Raw genomic sequence first — 23,109 nt, forward strand, 5'->3', positions numbered from 1 at the left:
TTTTTAAGTCCGTGGTAAAGGAGACGTGGCTATTGCCGCAATCACACTACAATATTTAGCCATTTTCTCTGGATCTAGATAGATGTACAAGTTTAGTTACACCCGGTTGACACGGTCGATTCAATTTCTCTTTTACGTTCATTCTAGTTTTATAGTTTTAATGTTGATGTAAAAATTGAGTATTTTGTTAAACTAATAACATGTAGAGCCAAGTACAAGTACTTCTAAACGTCGTGAAAAGGACTTCATTTTGAGAAAAGTCAAGACTGGAAATTTTTACGTTTCATCAATTCAAGGGCATTAACTCTCATGGTTTATTATTTTTAACTGTGAATTCCAACTGATTCTGTGGATATTTTTTATGGCAGTTTGGGGCATAATCCAGTAAGTGATGAGGCATTCACAAATCTTTCTCTGAATAAATATTTAACGGTCTCCTTCTCCAACTTTCCATCACATGTAGTCGTGTATTGTCAATTGAATATAGGATTGAACGGGCAGGTCAACAACTTGAAACAAATGGTTCACGTTCATGAAGAATATGAGCACGCGCTTTGAATATGTATAAATATGTGTACGCAATTGATTTTTGCCTATAACCTTCAGGGCTCAGCCAATAGATCTATTAAGTCCACTCGTCATATTGATTTTAGTATTTTCCAAAAAAGAACACTTGGGCGAATGAACATAGTGAAAGCCCTGAACACCGAGAGTAAAACACACAAGCTTTTTATGTATTGAGTATAATTTCAAAATGTAATGTTTAAGATGAGAAAGATCAGTTTAAAGCAAATTAAGCCCCTTAGCATTAATTACAGATTAATTTCCCTTTTTTACTATCTGCACCAAAGACCTGCAAAATAAATATAACTTCCATGCTTAGCAAAAGAAGTTCCTGTTTGAACAAAAAAATGACTGCTCTTGTTGTTGTGTCAGAATATCAGATCAAAGTGCCAAATTTAGAGAATCAAAAACAAAAACAAAAAAAACCCATTCAGTTTGCATATAATTTGGCTTCTTTTTTTTTATATTTTATTTTGCCCATCCCAGACGTGCAATATTGTTTTAAACAAGATGACTGGAAAGAACTGAATTTTTCCTATTTTTATGCCAAATTTGGTGTCAACTGACAAAGTATTTGCAGAGAAAATGGTAATGTTAAAGTTTACCACGGACAGACAGACACACACACACAGACAACCGAACACCGGGTTAAAACATACTCACTTTGTTTAGACAAGCGAGTCAAAAATTTGGACCAGTAAAGGCATGATTCTTATTCATGCACAGAAACCTAGTGCATCACTCTAATATTGTCCATTCCAATTTTTCACCAGAGAATTATAAATTGAAAAAAACAAAAACACTTAACATACCATCCTAACTTTTGAACCTCTGCAACTGAAATTCACCACAGCTTTCTCTCTCTCTCAAAAAGAACATGTCACCGAATGTATGACTCATCATTCGCTTTATTTCACAAAGGCATAATATGTATACGTACATGGTTCTCCACTGGATTGAAATCCCACAAAACAGTAGAGAAAAGAAAAATGATCAACCAATTCAAAAGCCAAGTTTTTTTCACATCAGACTGAGTGATAGAACCTCACTACAGTGAATTCATACAATCATTAACATTAAAAGACAAGTTTTGTCATAGCAGAGCGTCATCCTGAATTTGAAGAAGATTCTGCCACAGGGTGGGATCATGATGCTGTACAAGTCAAACATACCATCAAGCCGGTGGAGAAATTAATTGCAATAATAACAGAATGACAACAGTAATTGGATGAAATGGAAACAAAGAAAGAAAAAGAACATGATTCTGAGAAACGACACATTTATTTGCTAATGCAAGTCTTAACTGCTCCACACACAAAAAATGGCTAGGACAGTCTCAGATGATCAGGAATTTTGCTGAATGTCCCATCACACATACCGATGACTGTAGTCAAACCATAATTTTTCTGAATGTCTCATCACACATATGACTGTAGACAAACAATAATTTTGTTGAATGTCCCATCACACATACTGGTGATTGCAGACAGTCAGTCTCACAATGGATAGATTAAAATAAATGAATCGGGTAATGTGACTGTGATGACAAAAGTGATGTCATGAGAAAACTGTGATTGTAGACAGTCTCATAATGGATAGATTAAATGAATCAAATAATGTGATTGTGATGACAAAAGTGATGTCATGAGAAAACTATGATTTTAGGATTGCTGGGTGGGGGAGGGGATGATGAATGTCCACTCATTTACATCCTAAGTCATCAGAGGGGATGATGAATGTCCACTCATTTACATCCTAAGTCATCACTTAAACTAATAACCTCACCTTTCAACCCTTCAAAAGAAAAAAAGAAAAAAAAAGGAATGACAAAATGGGTTACTTTTTGTTACATGAGCAGTAGAAACGCTCTTTGTGCTAACCATGCTGGAGGGTGTATCAGTGAGCTGGGTACATGTGTGAACTCTGCACATAATCCAGTTGAACGTGTGTGCCTGTCGGGTCATTCTGTGTGTAATGTGAAGTGCATCGGAAACCAGAGAAAGCAGCAGAATGAATGTGATGGTTTCCTATAATTTTTTTTTTTTTTTTTTAAATTTAAAGAAAAAAGTAAAGAAAACTAAAGTTTACCACCACCACTGCCTCCACCAGAAGTTTTCCAGACAGTAAATAATTATGAATTAATAAAATATTAAATATCAACTGAAAGTGCAGAGCAAGAAATGAAAGTTAATTCAACCCCACGTGAATCTGTACCATAAAGAGACTGTCACTGCAGCTAATGATTCCATCACATTAGATCTGATTTCAATAAAACTGCAAGGAAGGCTGCAAGCTTTGGCCACCATCACACACCGGAATTGTGGCCCTACTGAGCAATCAGTCAAGTACCATACACTCGCCCATCAGGGTATAATTTAGATTTTTTTTTTTTTAAATTGAAAAAACAACAAAAAGAAAACTTTCAAATTGTGCTATCTGCTAAAAGTGCTATCATAATATTACCAATGTATCAGATCTTCACATGTTCTGATTCCATCTTGGGAGAAGCCAAGGGTAATCATTTGAAAAAAAAAAAAAAAGTTAAAAGGTCCCAAACCTTTTACAGCCAATGGGGCAGTGAATTCAAATCCAATGTGTCTTGGGCTCAACAAAGGAAGGTGGGACCCAGTCCACTCCTATTACTGTTTTAACTTTTCCCGACCAAAAGTCAGGTATTGATTCACACGTGGATGAAGTTATGAAAATTGGGAGTCCAGTGCTTTTCCCAAGGGCACAATGCAATGCCCTAACCACCAGTGAACACTGAATTAGAATCCCAATGCTTTAAACGGTTCTGCCACAGTGTGATGGTTATACATATTCTGTGAAACAGATGTAAAAGCGCACACTATTAAGTATAACTTTTGACAGTATGTGGATATGACACAACAAACACATCCACACTGTGCTTAGATACTAAAATGCCCTCTTTTCAATAAATCAAAACTGAAGGGGTTTTTCTTCTGTCTTATTTTTAAATAGAGTTTGGCATCAAGAACCTAGTATGAAGAAGTATTATGAATATTTAATGTTTTGACACAGTAATAAAACCATTAGATTTAAATATAATTTTAAGTCACCTTCAACACACACACAACAACAACTAAAAACAACACTGCCACAGATATGAACATGAAGACAAAAAACTAATAAATGAAAAAGGCCTTTGTGAAAAACAACAACCCCCATGATAATAATATATGATGCTTTCCTGGTTCTGCGGTTTACATTGACAGAAATGATAATTTCTTTACAATCTGTTTTGCCGATGGGGGTAACTGAAAAAAATCTCTTTAAACAGCTCTACCAAGATACCTGTGTGCTGAGATAATAATAGTGCATTTTCTTTTGTTCCAAGGTAATAAAATCATGTCTGTCAACTCTGGTACTGGGGAAGGACGTGAATTTTCTGATACGTCTGCAAGTCAGAAACATGCCGTGGAGATGATTAAAGAATGCAGGTGATAAAGTAAACATAAACACTTTGTGCACTACACAGAAAACAACCAAATCAACAACAAAGTATTAATAAATCAGAATTCAGAAACAATGTTCAGCTTTCAGTTTATATTCACTCTCCTTATGGTAGTCTGTAAACTCTGAAACACAAAAACACCCACTAGCTCTGGGCAAAACAACAGTAATAACATGGAAAAAATAGAACAACACTGCTGGAATAAAACAACAAAAACAACAACAACAAAAAACAGAAAGAGAAAAGAATATTCAATCAGAAAACATAAAAACACATGCCACACAAACATTACAAAGGTCGACGAGCAAATGATGAATCCCTGGCTTTGAAACAATCACACCAAAGTTAGAAATAAGCTGGAAAACAGGAAATTATTATAAACAAAACTGACAACAAACAGCAAACGTTAGAAAAATTAAATGGGAAAAAAAGAAGGAAAAAAGAAGAAAAAAGACAAGCTTGTCAAGTCACAAGATCCATCAAAGAAGAAAGATGATGACCTTGTAATGTACTCTAATTTTAATCAGATTTTGAATTGTACTGATTAATGACCATGCCTGCAGATTGTGAAAGAAGTGTTTATGCTTTGAAATCTGAATACTGTATTTTACAGACAATACTTAAAAAAATATTTTCTTTTTTTACATTCGTAACACTGACCCACATATTGTTTCATACAGTTCACCAGAGGATTAAATCTGTTGAAACGCTGTCATGAATCAGAATCGTATCTTGATAGACCTCTGAGCCCAGAAGTATGACGTTCAGTGGTGAAGAAAACAAATGCAACCTTTCCCATGAATCAGAATAAAAACAGCTCACTTGACTGGATGGACTGAAGAAAGCGGAAACTGACAGAGCAGACATGAAAGTAGATGATGCAACGTGCAAAGTCAGTTCTGATTATGATGTCAGGGCTCTGACATCACTTCAAAATGTCTATGGTAGCAACAGTGATCGACCCATCAATGCCGGACTTCTTGTTTATCACGCTGATGTGCGCCTTAAGATACGCTGCACCTTATGTATTGTTTAAACTGGTAATTCTTTAAAATCTGGAGTATGTCTTTTATCTGAAAGTCTTTATAGGTTGTAAAATGCAGGGTACATGTACACTGCATTACAATGAACTCAACAAAATCCCCTGTGTGTGATATCAAAGAAATTCTAACAATTTGAAATCAGACCAGAACTGAAATTGGACCAGTGCAATATATGCTAAATAATATAATAACAGGTCTGTAACTTGTAGTGTACAACAATCACCTCACAAACTCCTGTTCTCCAACAGCCAAGATGACACAGAAAGCAAAGCCGGACAGAAAGCCACTACAGGCAAACCTAACACCAAGTCACTGTGCACAGATTTCAGGGCGAGTTGCCACACCAAGCAGTTACCAGAAAGAAAAGACGACAGAAAAAAGTTAAAACCAGGTCCTCAGAAACTCCCTTACAAGAAGTACATTATGGAATATAATTAGTTCTCAGCAATCACATGCAGACCAGAGATATATAAGATGCATTTAGAGAGAGAGAGAGAGAGGGGGGGGGGGAGAAAGAAGGGGGGTGGGGTAGAGGACAGAGGTGGACCCACACAATGATTATGCAGTCCTGAGAAACAAAAATGCCTCACACTGAGTCTGAATCAATTTTTATTAATTATATATATTTTTAATCTGTATCTTTCTTACTGAACTGTTCTACTGGAACCAAGATACCTTCCACTGATAGCTCTGGTTATGTCAAAGCCATTGAAACTGCAGCATGAAAAAGAGAGGAAAAGAGAGAGACAAATCAATTCAAAATTTAACAGAAAAGTTACCTCTGATGCCTTGACGTTGTAATCTTGAGGGAAATTGTTATGTGTTTAAAAAAACCCAAACAACAGCATCAACAGCACACACACCCAGAACTTGTACGTCCACCCCTTGCATATATGAAACCATTCTGTTCACTCACACACACCCACATGTATCAGTTCTTCTTTGGATGAAGCGTGAGGAGGGAGCCTGGAAAAGTGATGAGTGGTATGACTGGAACAATAGACAGAGAGAGAGAGAGCTGAACGTTATCCAGTGGCTGGGAAATGATGATGGACCTATTGATGATGAGTGGTATGACTGGAACAATAGAGACACACACACACACACAGAGAGAGCTGAATGTTATCCAGTGGCTGGGAAATGATGATGGACCTACTGATGATGAGTGGTATGACTGGAACAATAGAGACACAGAGAGAGAGAGCTGAACGTTATCCAGTGGCTGGGAAATGATGATGGACCTATTGATGATGAGTGGTATGACTGGAACAATAGAGACACAGAGAGAGAGAGCTGAACGTTATCCAGTGGCTGGGAAATGATGATGGACCTACTGATGATGAGTGGTATGACTGGAACAATAGACAGAGAGAGAGAGAGCTGAACGTTATCCAGTGGCTGGGAAATGATGATGGACCTATTGATGATGAGTGGTATGACTGGAACAATAGAGACACAGAGAGAGAGAGCTGAACGTTATCCAGTGGCTGGGAAATGATGATGGACCTATTGATGATGAGTGGTATGACTGGAACAATAGAGACACAGAGAGAGAGAGCTGAATGTTATCCAGTGGCTGGGAAATGATGATGGACCTGCTGATGATGAGTGGTATGACTGGAACAATAGACACAGAGAGAGAGAGCTGAACGTTATCCAGTGGCTGGGAAATGATGATGGACCTGCTGATGATGAGTGGTATGACTGGAACAATAGAGACAGAGAGAGAGAGAGAGCTGAACGTTATCCAGTGGCTGGGAAATGATGATGGACCTATTGATGATGAGTGGTATGACTGGAACAATAGAGACACAGAGAGAGAGAGCTGAACGTTATCCAGTGGCTGGGAAATGATGATGGACCTGCTGATGATGAGTGGTATGACTGGAACAATAGAGACACAGAGAGAGAGAGCTGAACGTTATCCAGTGGCTGGGAAATGATGATGGACCTGCTGATGATGAGTGGTATGACTGGAACAATAGAGACACAGAGAGAGAGAGAGAGAGAGCTGAACGTTATCCAGTGGCTGGGAAATGATGATGGACCTACTGATGATGAGGGGTATGACTGGAACAATAGAGACAGAGAGAGAGAGAGAGCTGAATGTTATCCAGTGGCTGGGAAATGATGATGGACCTACTGATGATGAGTTACTGTTTTTCACTTCACCTGAGTTTGACTCAAAGTGAATCTTACACAAGAATCATATCTATGCTTTCACAAACACCTGCCCTCTCTACTGCTTCCTGATGTTCTTTCTACCAGTTGATCAATGACTCCCTCACTCCCTGAAACACAACTCCTTCCCTCCCATCCCCCCAGAAAGCCACCATTCACCTGCCCCTTTTCCACTACCAGTGACACGCAAGTCTCTTGACAGGTAGCTGCACGGGTATTCCTGTTACGTCGACTGTCCTCTTCAATCAGGTGATGTGTGTTGACCATCCTCTTCAATCAGGTGATGTGTGTCGACCGTCCTCTTCAATCAGGTGATGTGTGTCGACCGTCCTCTTCAATCAGGTGATGTGTGTCGACCGTCCTCTTCAGTCAAGTCTTGTGTTGGTGGCCCTGTCACCAAACCCCGACACGGAAGGTTAGGAGACCAGCTCCAGATCAGCATCACACCACCTTCACTGCCGCTTCTCACACTGCTGGCCATGTGTTGTGCGTTGTGTAACAGCCTGTGCACAGCTAGTCCACCACTCTCTCACCACCCTGTGTGTGTGTGTGTGTGTGTGTGTGTGTCTGTGTGTGTGTGTTTGTGTACCACAAACACTGTCTAGCACTCCACACAGCAAAAAGTATTGTAACTCCATGTCACCAAATATATAATCAAAACCCCAAAAAAAGTCAACTGAAGATAAGTCCTGAACTGTTTGCTTTCTTTCTCTTCACAACATTGATCTGACCTTGTAGGGGCTGGTAGGAAAACAATCCTTCAGAACAAAAGTGACAACCAAAATTGTTTCTCGGACGAAAAAGTAACAGTTCACAGTACAAAGTGACAACCAAAATTGTTTCTCGGACGAAAAAGTAACAGTTCACAGTACAAAGTGACAACCAAAATTGTTTCTCGGACGAAAAAGTAACAGTTCACAGTACAAAGTGTCAACCAAAATGAACATCCTGAGGGAAGGTGGTGGTGGTGGTGGTGGTGGGCAGAGGAGCCTGGTGGCTGTGTTACTACTGGGTTCCAAACTGAAAAGAAGTCAGGCGGCAGCAGATGGAGAGAGGTGTCAACAGAGGGGACGTCCCAGCTGAGAGAAAAACACACCAGGTCCTGCTTTTTTCAAAAGGACTGGAACGGCCATGCTGGACTGTGCGGCCTGCCAACAGGGAGAATCCATCCCACACACTGTGGGTCTGAAGACTGGTCACCTCTCGCAGACTTCAGCGCCACACATGCCTTGATGACAGTCCCCAACATCTCCTGCACGTCACCACATCCCTGGCGCAGTCAGCAGCCTGCCAATCTCCCTCCGAATGCAGCTTGTGAAGCACTGAACAAGTCAAACCTCTACCACCTCTTTCACCACATCTTGTCGTGTTCAGGTCCAGGGTCCAGGATCAGACTGGCTGCTGTGTCCTGAGGGAAGAAGGGCCAGGCAGAAGCCCTTCCAACTACGTACAGGAAGAACGCCAAATGAAGAAACTAAAGGGAGGGATGTGGGGGTGGACAGCAGGGCACAAAAACCCAAAATGAAGTGACTGCTGGGTGGAAAGATGAGTAGTTCCACAGCCACATCCTCCTTCCTGACAGCTGGGTGGAAAGATGAGTGGTTCCACAGCCACATCCTCCTTCCTGACAGCTGGGTGGAAAGATGAGTGGTTCCACAGCCACATCCTCCTTCCTGACAGCTGGGTGGAAAGATGAGTGGTTCCACAGCCACATCCTCCTTCCTGACAGCTGGGTGCATGCATGGCTCTGGCAGGGGGTCCACTCCCGACACACGACTCATCCAACAGTGTCAAGACGGTTGCCGGCAGGTATCTGTGTTGGCTCCATGATCAACACTCCCTCCGCACCTGACACCCACACCATCCTGGCAGCCTCAGCCTCTCCCTGTCCACACTTACTGGGGGTCTTCCAACTCTGGCCTTCTCCCTGGCAACTTACTCCTTCCTTCTCTCTCTCATCACCATCCTGCAGCTTCTGTGTCAACCTACACCTTTCATCCTGACAGTGCTATCATGGGTCTTCCTTCATCAGCATTCACTGGCAGCAGTCATTCTGGGCTTTCCTGTCAAACGTGTGTAACCTCCCTTCCTTCCTTCTCTGTGCAGCGGGTCTCTCTCTCTCTCTGTCCTCGGCGCTCCAGGCGTGGCTGCCAGGGGCTGGCACTGGGTAGACGTCCTTACAGACTGCGTGTGTGTATATGTTGTGCAGCGCCGTCAGCCAGACATCAGGACAGCCGCAGCCTCTGCGGGGGCAGGAGTTCAAACTCGTCATTGACCTGCACCATGGGCAGGTGGAGGTCGTCAATGACGGGGGTGGTCTTGTAGTCGCACTGGCCACACTCCTTCAGCTTCCACTCCCAGTCCATCTTCTGCACGGCATGCAGTGACTCCGCTTCGTGGTGGTGCCGCAGCAACAACAGGTTCTGCACGCACACAGGGAGACACATCAGTACTATACACACACAGGGAGACACACATCAGTGCTATACACACACAGGGAGACACACGTCAATACTATACACACACAGGGAGACACATCAGTACTATACACACACAGGGAGACACACGTCAGTGCTATACACACACAGGGAGACACACGTCAATACTATACACACACAGGGAGACACATCAGTACTATACACACACAGGGAGACACACGTCAGTGCTATACACACAGGGAGACACACATCAATACTATACACACACAGGGAGACACACATCAGTGCTATACACACAGGGAGACACACATCAGTACTATACACACACAGGGAGACACACATCAGTACTATACACACACAGGGAGACACACATCAGTACTATACACACAGGGAGACACACATCAGTACTATACACACACAGGGAGACACACATCAATACTATACACACACAGGGAGACACACATCAGTACTATACACACACAGGGAGACACACATCAGTACTATACACACAGGGAGACACACATCAGTACTATACACACACAGGGAGACACACATCAGTACTATACACACAGGGAGACACACATCAGTACTATACACACAGGGAGACACACATCAGTACTATACACACAGGGAGACACACGTCAGTACTATACACACACAGGGAGACACACATCAGTACTATACACACAGGGAGACACACATCAGTACTATACACACACAGGGAGACACACATCAGTACTATACACACACAGGGAGACACACATCAGTACTATACACACACAGGGAGACACACATCAGTGCTATACACACACAGGGAGACACACATCAGTACTATACACACAGGGAGACACACATCAGTACTATACACACACAGGGAGACACACATCAGTACTATACACACAGGGAGACACACGTCAGTACTATACACACACAGGGAGACACACATCAGTACTATACACACACAGGGAGACACACATCAGTACTATACACACACAGGGAGACACACATCAGTACTATACACACAGGGAGACACACATCAGTACTATACACACAGGGAGACACACATCAGTACTATACACACAGGGAGACACACATCAGTACTATACACACACAGGGAGACACACATCAGTACTATACACACAGGGAGACACACATCAGTACTATACACACACAGGGAGACACACATCAGTACTATACACACAGGGAGACACACATCAGTACTATACACACAGGGAGACACACGTCAGTACTATACACACAGGGAGACACACGTCAGTACTATACACACAGGGAGACACACATCAGTACTATACACACACAGGGAGACACACATCAATACTATACACACACAGGGAGACACACATCAGTACTATACACACACAGGGAGACACACATCAGTACTATACACACACAGGGAGACACACATCAGTACTATACACACACAGGGAGACACACATCAGTGCTATACACACACAGGGAGACACACATCAGTACTATACACACAGGGAGACACACATCAGTACTATACACACACAGGGAGACACACATCAATACTATACACACACAGGGAGACACACATCAGTACTATACACACAGGGAGACACACATCAGTACTATACACACACAGGGAGACACACATCAATACTATACACACACAGGGAGACACACATCAGTACTATACACACACAGGGAGACACACATCAGTACTATACACACAGGGAGACACACATCAGTACTATATACACACAGGGAGACACACATCAGTACTATAAACACACAGGGAGACACACATCAGTACTATACACACAGGGAGACACACATCAGTGCTATACACACACAGGGAGACACACATCAGTACTATACACACACAGGGAGACACACATCAGTACTATACACACACAGGGAGACACACATCAGTACTATACACACACAGGGAGACACACATCAGTACTATACACACACAGGGAGACACACACAGTACTATACACACATAGGGAGACACACATCAGTACTATACACACAGGGAGACACACATCAGTACTATACACACAGGGAGACACACATCAGTACTATACACACACAGGGAGACACACACATCAGTACTATACACACAGGGAGACACACATCAGTACTATACACACACAGGGAGACACACATCAGTACTATACACACACAGGGAGACACACACATCAATACTATACACACACAGGGAGACACACATCAGTACTATACACACACAGGGAGACACACATCAGTACTATACACACACAGGGAGACACACATCAGTACTATACACACACAGGGAGACACACATCAGTACTATACACACAGGGAGACACACATCAGTACTATACACACACAGGGAGACACACATCAGTACTATACACACACAGGGAGACACACATCAGTACTATACACACAGGGAGACACACATCAGTACTATACACACACAGGGAGACACACATCAGTACTATACACACACAGGGAGACACACATCAGTACTATACACACACAGGGAGACACACATCAGTACTATACACACAGGGAGACACACATCAGTACTATACACACACAGGGAGACACACATCAGTACTATACACACAGGGAGACACACATCAGTACTATACACACACAGGGAGACACACATCAGTACTATACACACACAGGGAGACACACATCAGTACTATACACACACAGGGAGACACACATCAGTACTATACACACACAGGGAGACACACATCAGTACTATACACACAGGGAGACACACATCAGTACTATACACACACAGGGAGACACACATCAGTACTATACACACACAGGGAGACACACATCAGTACTATACACACACAGGGAGACACACATCAGTACTATACACACACAGGGAGACACACATCAGTACTATACACACACAGGGAGACACACATCAGTACTATACACACACAGGGAGACACACATCAGTACTATACACACACAGGGAGACACACATCAGTACTATACACACACAGGGAGACACACATCAGTACTATACACACACAGGGAGACACACATCAGTACTATACACACACAGGGAGACACACATCAGTACTATACACACACAGGGAGACACACATCAGTACTATACACACACAGGGAGACACACATCAGTACTATACACACACAGGGAGACACACATCAGTACTATACACACACAGGGAGACACACATCAGTACTATACACACACAGGGAGACACACATCAGTACTATACACACACAGGGAGACACACATCAGTACTATACACACAGGGAGACACACATCAGTACTATACACACACAGGGAGACACACATCAGTACTATACACACACAGGGAGACACACATCAGTACTATACACACACAGGGAGACACACATCAGTACTATACACACAGGGAGACACACATCAGTACTATACACACACAGGGAGACACACATCAGTACTATACACACACAGGGAGACACACATCAGTACTATACACACACAGGGAGACACACATCAGTACTATACACACACAGGGAGACACACATCAGTACTATACACACACAGGGAGACACACATCAGTACTATACACACACAGGGAGACACACATCAGTACTATAGCACACACAGGGAGACACACATCAGTACTATACACACACAGGGAGACACACATCAATACTATACACACACAGGGAGACACACAGTCAGTAGCTATACACACAGGGAGACACACATCAGTAGCTATACACACACAGGGAGACACACATCAGTACTATACACACACAGGGAGACACACATCAATACTATACACACACAGGGAGACACACATCAGTGCTATACACACACAGGGAGACACATCATACTATACACACACAGGAGACACACATCAGTACTATACACACAGGGAGACACACATCAGTGACTATACACACAGGGAGACACACATCAGTGCTATACCACACACAGGGAGACACACATCAATACTATACACACACAGGGAGACACACATCAGTGCTATACACACACAGGGAGACACACATCAGTGCTATACACACACAGGGAGACACACATCAGTACTATACACACACAGGGAGACACACATCAGTACTATACACACAGGGAGACACACATCAGTACTATACACACACAGGGAGAACACACATCAGTACTATACACACACAGGGAGACACACATCAGTACTATACACACACAGGGAGACACACATCAGTACTATACACACACAGGGAGACACACATCAGTACTATACACCACAGGGAGACACACATCAGTACTATACACACACAGGGAGACACACATCAGTACTATACACACACAGGGAGACACACATCAGTACTATACACACACAGGGAGACACACATCAGTACTATAACACACAGGGAGACACACATCAGTACTATACACACACAGGGAGACACACATCAGTACTATACACACACAGGGAGACACACATCAGTACTATACACACACAGGGAGACACACATCAGTACTATACACACACAGGGAGACACACATCAGTACTATACACACACAGGGAGACACACATCAGTACTATACACACAGGGAGACACACATCAGTACTATACACACACAGGGAGACACACATCAGTACTATACACACAGGGAGACACACATCAGTACTATACACACACAGGGAGACACACATCAGTACTATACACACACAGGGAGACACACATCAGTACTATACACACACAGGGAGACACACATCAGTACTATACACACACAGGGAGACACACATCAGTACTATACACACACAGGGAGACACACACAGTACTATACACACACAGGGAGACACACATCAGTACTATACACACAGGGAGACACACATCAGTACTATACACACACAGGGAGACGCACGTCAATACTATACACACACCGGGAGACACACACAGTACTATAGACACACAGGGAGACACAAATCAGTACTATACACACACAGGGAGACACACATCAGTACTATACACACACAGGGAGACACACGTCAATACTATACACACACAGGGAGACACACACAGTACTATAGACACACAGGGAGACACACGTCAGTACTATACACACAGGGAGACACACGTCAGTGCTATACACACACAGGGAGACACACATCAGTGCTATACACACACAGGGAGACACACATCAGTACTATACACACAGGGAGACACACATCAGTGCTATACACACACAGGGAGACACACATCAGTACTATACACACACAGGGAGACACACATCAGTACTATACACACACAGGGAGACACACATCAGTACTATAGACACACAGGGAGACACACATCAGTACTATACACACAGGGAGACACACATCAATACTATACACACACAGGGAGACACACGTCAGTGCTATACACACAGGGAGACACACATCAGTGCTATACACACACAGGGAGACACACATCAGTGCTATACACACACAGGGAGACACACATCAATACTATACACACACAGGGAGACACACATCAGTGCTATACACACACAGGGAGACACACATCAATACTATACACACACAGGGAGACACACATCAGTACTATACACACAGGGAGACACACATCAGTGCTATACACACACAGGGAGACACACATCAGTGCTATACACACACAGGGAGACACACATCAATACTATACACACACAGGGAGACACACATCAGTGCTATACACACACAGGGAGACACACATCAGTGCTATACACACACAGGGAGACACACATCAGTACTATACACACAGGGAGACACACATCAGTACTATACACACAGGGAGACACACATCAGTACTATACACACACAGGGAGACACACATCAGTACTATACACACACAGGGAGACACACATCAGTACTATACACACACAGGGAGACACACATCAGTACTATACACACACAGGGAGACACACATCAGTACTATACACACACAGGGAGACACACATCAGTACTATACACACAGGGAGACACACATCAGTACTATACACACACAGGGAGACACACATCAGTACTATACACACACAGGGAGACACACATCAGTACTATACACACACAGGGAGACACACATCAGTACTATACACACACAGGGAGACACACATCAGTACTATACACACACAGGGAGACACAAATCAGTACTATACACACACAGGGAGACACACATCAGTACTATACACACAGGGAGACACACATCAATACTATACACACACAGGGAGACACACATCAGTACTATACACACAGGGAGACACACATCAGTGCTATACACACACAGGGAGACACACATCAGTACTATACACACACAGGGAGACACACATCAGTACTATACACACACAGGGAGACACACACAGTACTATACACACACAGGGAGACACACATCAGTACTATACACACAGGGAGACACACATCAGTACTATACACACACAGGGAGACGCACGTCAATACTATACACACACCGGGAGACACACACAGTACTATAGACACACAGGGAGACACAAATCAGTACTATACACACACAGGGAGACACACATCAGTACTATACACACACAGGGAGACGCACGTCAATACTATACACACACGGGAGACACACACAGTACTATAGACACACAGGGAGACACAAATCAGTACTATACACACAGGGAGACACACGTCAGTACTATACACACAGGGAGACACACATCAGTACTATACACACAGGGAGACACACATCAGTACTATACACACCAGGGAGACACACATCAGTACTATACACACACAGGGAGACACACATCAGTACTATATACACACAGGGAGACACACATCAGTACTATACACACACAGGGAGACACACATCAGTACTATATACACACAGGGAGACACACATCAGTACTATACACACACAGGGAGACACACATCAGTACTATACACACACAGGGAGACACACATCAGTACTATACACACACAGGGAGACACACATCAGTACTATACACACACAGGGAGACACACATCAGTACTATACACACACAGGGAGACACACATCAGTACTATACACACACAGGGAGACACACATCAGTACTATACACACACAGGGAGACACACATCAGTACTATACACACACAGGGAGACACACATCAGTACTATACACACACAGGGAGACACACATCAGTACTATACACACACAGGGAGACACACATCAGTACTATACACACACAGGGAGACACACATCAGTACTATACACACACAGGGAGACACACATCAGTACTATACACACACAGGGAGACACACATCAGTACTATACACACACAGGGAGACACACATCAGTACTATACACACACAGGGAGACACACATCAGTACTATACACACACAGGGAGACACACATCAGTACTATACACACACAGGGAGACACACACATCAGTACTATACACACAGGGAGACACACATCAATACTATACACACAGGGAGACACACATCAGTACTATACACACACAGGGAGACACACATCAGTACTATACACACAGGGAGACACACATCAGTGCTATACACACACAGGGAGACACACGTCAATACTATACACACACAGGGAGACACACACAGTACTATAGACACAGGGAGACACACATCAGTACTATACACACACAGGGAGACGCACATCAGTACTATATACACACAGGGAGACACACATCAGTACTATACACACACAGGGAGACACACATCAGTACTATACACACAGGGAGACACACATCAGTGCTATACACACACAGGGAGACACACATCAGTACTATACACACACAGGGAGACACACGTCAGTACTATACACACAGGGAGACACACATCAGTACTATACACACAGGGAGACACACATCAGTACTATAGACACAGGGAGACACACATCAGTACTATACACACAGAGGGAGACACACATCAATACTATACACACACAGGGAGACACACATCAGTACTATACACACACAGGGAGACACACATCAATACTATACACACGCAGGGAGACACACATCAATACTATACACACACAGGGAGACACACATCAATACTATACACACACAGGGAGACACACATCAATACTATACACACATAGGGAGACACACATCAGTACTATACACACGCAGGGAGACACACATCAGTACTATACACACACAGGGAGACACACATCAATACTATACACACGCAGGGAGACACACATCAATACTATACACACGCAGGGAGACACACATCAATACTATACACACACAGGGAGACACACATCAGTACTATACACACAGGGAGACACACATCAGTACTATACACACACACAGGGAGACACACATCAGTACTATACACACACAGGGAGACACACATCAATACTATACACACAGGGAGACACACATCAGTACTATACACACAGGGAGACACACATCAGTACTATACACACAGGGAGACACACATCAGTACTATATACACACAGGGAGACACACATCAGTACTATACACACAGGGAGACACACATCAGTACTATACACACAGGGAGACACACATCAGTACTATATACACACAGGGAGACACACATCAGTACTATACACACAGGGAGACACACATCAGTACTATATACACACAGGGAGACACACATCAGTACTATACACACAGGGAGACACACATCAGTACTATACACACAGGGAGACACACATCAGTACTATATACACACAGGGAGACACACATCAATACTATACACACAGGGAGACACACATCAGTACTATACACAGAGGGAGACACACATCAATACTATACACACAGGGAGACACACATCAGTACTATACACACACAGGGAGACACACATCAATACTATACACACAGGGAGACACACATCAGTACTATACACACACACAGGGAGACACACATCAGTACTATACACACAGGGAGACACACATCAGTACTATACACACACAGGGAGACACACATCAGTACTATACACACACAGGGAGACACACATCAGTACTATACACACACAGGGAGACACACATCAGTACTATACACACAGGGAGACACACATCAGTACTATACACACACAGGGAGACACACATCAGTACTATACACACACAGGGAGACGCACATCAATACTATACACACACAGCCAGCATGCTGGGGCCGATTCTCACATCACACATGCTAGTACAATGTTAACAGTCACTGTCGACGCGCATGTTTCGCTACTCATGCAATTTTTTGTAACGGTAGTTGCCTATAAGTACTGTTTATCATACGTTTGAATAATATTTCAAGTGCTGAACTAAGAGAGACAACAGTGTAACCTACCCCTTCTCCCGATCAAAGTTTTTCTGGCACAGAAAATTCTGAGAGAAATCATAGCAAAGTGAGCCTTTTACATCTGCAGTTAAATTATGCTTGGTCAAAGGACTGCAAATGAGACTTTGATAGGTGAGAGTTGTGTTAGAACAAATATGGAAAGAGCTAGTGTTGGAAGGAGGAGGGGGTGTGTCAGGGGGGAGAGTGACAGTGGGCGGGGGGCGGGATGGGATTGGGGGTTGTCACCTTGATGTTGTTGTACTTGTCACCCACGTCTTGCAGCCAGGACAGAAACTGACGCCCGTTGTAGCGCGACCTTGAACTCTTGTCCCGTTCGTCAACCTTCACACAATAAAAACATGCCCTTGGCTGACAATGTGGACACACTTCATACTGTTTGCCATGGTACATTTTTGGCTTATTAATGATAATAATAATAAAATAATAATAATGATATGACAATCATAATAAGATTGGAGACTGATGCTCACACTTACCTCCCAGAAAGGAGAGATCAGAGAGAGGTGTGTGTGTGTTACAGACCAGAGGTGTGTGTGTTAGAGATCAGACAGAGGTATGTGTGTTAGAGATCAGACAGAGGTGTGTGTGTGTGTGTTAGAGATCAGACAGAGGTGTGTGTGTGTGTGTTAGAGATCAGACAGAGGTATGTGTGTTAGAGATCAGACAGAGGTGTGTGTGTGTGTGTTAGAGATCAGACAGAGGTGTGTGTGTTAGAGATCAGACAGAGGTGTGTGTGTGTGTGTGTGTTACAGACCAGAGGTGTGTGTGTGTTACAGACCAGAGGTGTGTGTGTTAGAGATCAGTCAGAGGTATGTGTGTTGGAGATCAGACAGAGGTGCAGAGGTGTGTGTGTTAGAGATCAGTCAGAGGTGTGTGTGTTAGAGATCAGACAGAGGTGTGTGTGCGTGTTAGAGATCAGACAGAGGTGTGTGTGTTAGAGATCAGACAGAGGTGTGTGTGTTAGAGATCAGACAGAAGGCAGAGGTGTGTGTGTACCTGGTCTAGCTCGTGCAGGTTATAGATCTCCTCCTCACACAGGATGGTGCACACCGACAGCGGCTGGTTCTGATTGGCCACAGCCCTCGCTGCCCTGGCGTGTTCCCGCAGTATCTCCTGCTCTATGGCCAGCATCAGCTTCTCCTGCACACACACACACACACATATATATAGACACACACATACAGACACACACACACACACACATATAGACACACATTCAACACACACATATAGACACACACACACACGCAAGCACACACACACACACACACACAGAGTGATTGCACAGGTTTACCCCCTGTCTGCTGTACCCTGGTGAAATAAGGTCAGTGCGGTACCAGTTTGAAGTATGTAGGCATGTATGTAGGCATGTATATATGACAATCAGTCAAATCTTGACTCTGATGATCGGAACAGCAGAGGAAGCACTGCAGTCCTGAGTTTGAATTGCATTTGCCACGAAGGGGCCATTTTCAGGGATGACTACCTGTCCGTTGTTAAAACCAGTGGAAGAGAACACAAAGGAATGTTAAACATTCAGTGAAAACAATGTTTAAAGACTATTCCATCCACATCTCTCTCAATCTGCACAGAATTTAAAATCAAGTTTAAAATATAGAATATGGTTGAAAGACATTTAAAAAAAAAAAAAAAAGCAAAGAGAAGTAACCCTCTCCATTTAACACTCTGTGCTGGCCTTGCTGTTCTTTCATTCTGTGAAGTAACCCTCTCCATTTAACACTCTGTGCTGGCCTTGCTGTTCTTTCATGCTGAGAAGTAACCCTCTCCATTTAACACTCTGTGCTGGCCTTGCTGTTCTTTCATTGTGTGAAGTAACCCTCTCCATTTAACACTCTGTGCTGGCCTTGCCCTTCTTTCATTGTGTGAAGTAACCCTCTCCATTTAACACTCTGTGCTGGCCTTGCTGTTCTTTCATTGTGTGAAGTAACCCTCTCCATTTAACACTCTGTGCTGGCCTTGCTGTTCTTTCATTGTGTGAAGTAACCCTCTCCATTTAACACTCTGTGCTGGCCTTGCGGTTCTTTCATTGTGTGAAGTAACCCTCTCCATTTAACACTCTGTGCTGGCCTTGCTGTTCTTTCATTGTGTGAAGTAACCCTCTCCATTTAACACTCTGTGCTGGCCTTGCTGTTCTTTCATTGTGTGAAGTAACCCTCTCCATTTAACACTCTGTGCTGGCCTTGCCCTTCTTTCATTCTGTGAAGTAACCCTCTCCATTTAACACTCTGTGCTGGCCTTGCCCTTCTTTCATTCTGTGAAGTAACCCTCTCCATTTAACACTCTGTGCTGGCCTTGCCCTTCTTTCATTGTGTGAAGTAACCCTCTCCATTTAACACTCTGTGCTGGCCTTGCTGTTCTTTCATTGTGTGAAGTAACCCTCTCCATTTAACACTCTGTGCTGGCCTTGCCCTTCTTTCATTGTGTGAAGTAACCCTCTCCATTTAACACTCTGTGCTGGCCTTGCCCTTCTTTCATTGTGTGAAGTAACCCTCTCCATTTAACACTCTGTGCTGGCCTTGCCCTTCTTTCATTGTGTGAAGTAACCCTCTCCATTTAACACTCTGTGCTGGCCTTGCCCTTCTTTCATTGTGTGAAGTAACCCTCTCCATTTAACACTCTCTCCTGGCCTTGCCCTTCTTTCATTGTGTGAAGTAACCCTCTCCATTTAACACTCTGTGCTGGCCTTGCCCTTCTTTCATTGTGTGAAGTAACCCTCTCCATTTAACACTCTGTGCTGGCCTTGCCCTTCTTTCATTGTGTGAAGTAACCCTCTCCATTTAACACTCTGTGCTGGCCTTACCCTTCTTTCATTGTGTGAAGTAACCCTCTCCATTTAACACTCTGTGCTGGCCTTGCTGTTCTTTCATTGTGTGAAGTAACCCTCTCCATTTAACACTCTCTCCTTGCCTTGCTGTTCTTTCATTGTGTGAAGTAACCCTCTCCATTTAACACTCTGTGCTGGCCTTACCCTTCTTTCATTCTGTGTCTAAAATCCACTGAGGCAACCATGTATTTCTTCTGTATTGTCTGTATATTCTGTGCAACATATTCGAGGCTAAAAGGCTATGCCAGTCTTAAATAAAATGTTATTTTGTCTTTACACATTTCTTCTGTCATTGCTGCTGTGTTCACATGTCAAATGATGAGTTTTGTGACAGAGCCAGAGCTTTCTTTCATGAGGAAGTGTCTGGGTTTGTTCCCGAGTACCTTTTATTCACCTATGTGATTGCTGAATGGGTAGCACAAGCAGCGATGACTTAAATGTTATGTAGCTTTTAAACGGAAAGAGTTACTTTCACTGCTGTTGTTTTATACTTTAGTCTCCTGGCCTCGTTCTTTCGTTTCGATTGCAAAAACACCAATCCACTCCAGTCTCTTTCAGTCCTTGTAGATATCCAATCAAGTTAACTGCAATGATTTCCTTCAAGTCCAGCCCACAAACAACACACACTGCAACACAGAAATCACACACACACAGGGAACAAGGGGAGCTGGGGGGCAGGAAAACACAACACCTACAACTTTCCGGAACACTGCTCAAAGCACTGACCCGCTCTATGTGGTGCTGCAGACGAAGTCGGTACCGGGCTCGCTCCTGGGCCTCAAACAGCTCCCTCATGGGGCCCGTCACTGAGTTGGGAGGAGTCAGCTGGAAATGCAAGTCACCATTGGTCACTCACCACCATAGGGTTTCAATCATTTTGAAATGCGTATATGACAGCTAGGTTTCCGTTTCAAGGTGTCGAAAGCATGCAAACTGATCCACATACACACTGCCTCATGTATTGGGGGTGGGGGGGGGGGGGGGGGGGGGAAGGGAGGAGTAGATGCTTTGCATGAACAAAAACAAAAAAACCCCAAACATATACCCATACACATATGCATACTCCTACCAGCACGCAAATGCATACACAGTGACACACACAAACAACTACTACATCTATAACAGTGGGGCATGACACTATAAATAAACACAATCAGTCAACCCACACCTTACCATAGGAACACACAGAATACTGGTACAACCCACCCAAATTAACACAACCCACACCTTACACAGGTACAGACAGTAAAGGTACAGT

The 23,109-nt window shown here is 43.5% G+C and overlaps 1 protein-coding gene across 10 annotated transcripts in view; it reads right to left on the reverse strand.

Moving 5' to 3' along the window:
* Nucleotides 1–1,454: 1,454 nt before the first annotated feature.
* The window catches only part of LOC143285550 (uncharacterized), a 126,677-nt gene continuing 105,022 nt past the window's right edge, over nt 1,455–23,109 (reverse strand). For 9 of the 10 annotated variants that reach the window (XM_076592924.1, XM_076592923.1, XM_076592922.1 and 6 more), the window contains 4 exons: nt 22,578–22,676; nt 20,003–20,146; nt 19,232–19,327; nt 1,455–9,686 (listed from right to left, as the gene is read on the reverse strand). In XM_076592924.1, coding sequence (XP_076449039.1) covers nt 9,489–9,686; nt 19,232–19,327; nt 20,003–20,146; nt 22,578–22,676 — 537 coding nt within the window. In that variant the 3' untranslated portion in view covers nt 1,455–9,488. The remainder of the gene's footprint in view (nt 9,687–19,231; nt 19,328–20,002; nt 20,147–22,577; nt 22,677–23,109) is intronic. The other variant, XR_013055695.1, reaches the window with a different exon arrangement.

Source organism: Babylonia areolata, chromosome 9, assembly GCF_041734735.1.
Source record: "Babylonia areolata isolate BAREFJ2019XMU chromosome 9, ASM4173473v1, whole genome shotgun sequence".
In the NCBI taxonomy this organism is placed as follows: Eukaryota; Metazoa; Mollusca; class Gastropoda; order Neogastropoda; family Buccinidae; genus Babylonia; species Babylonia areolata.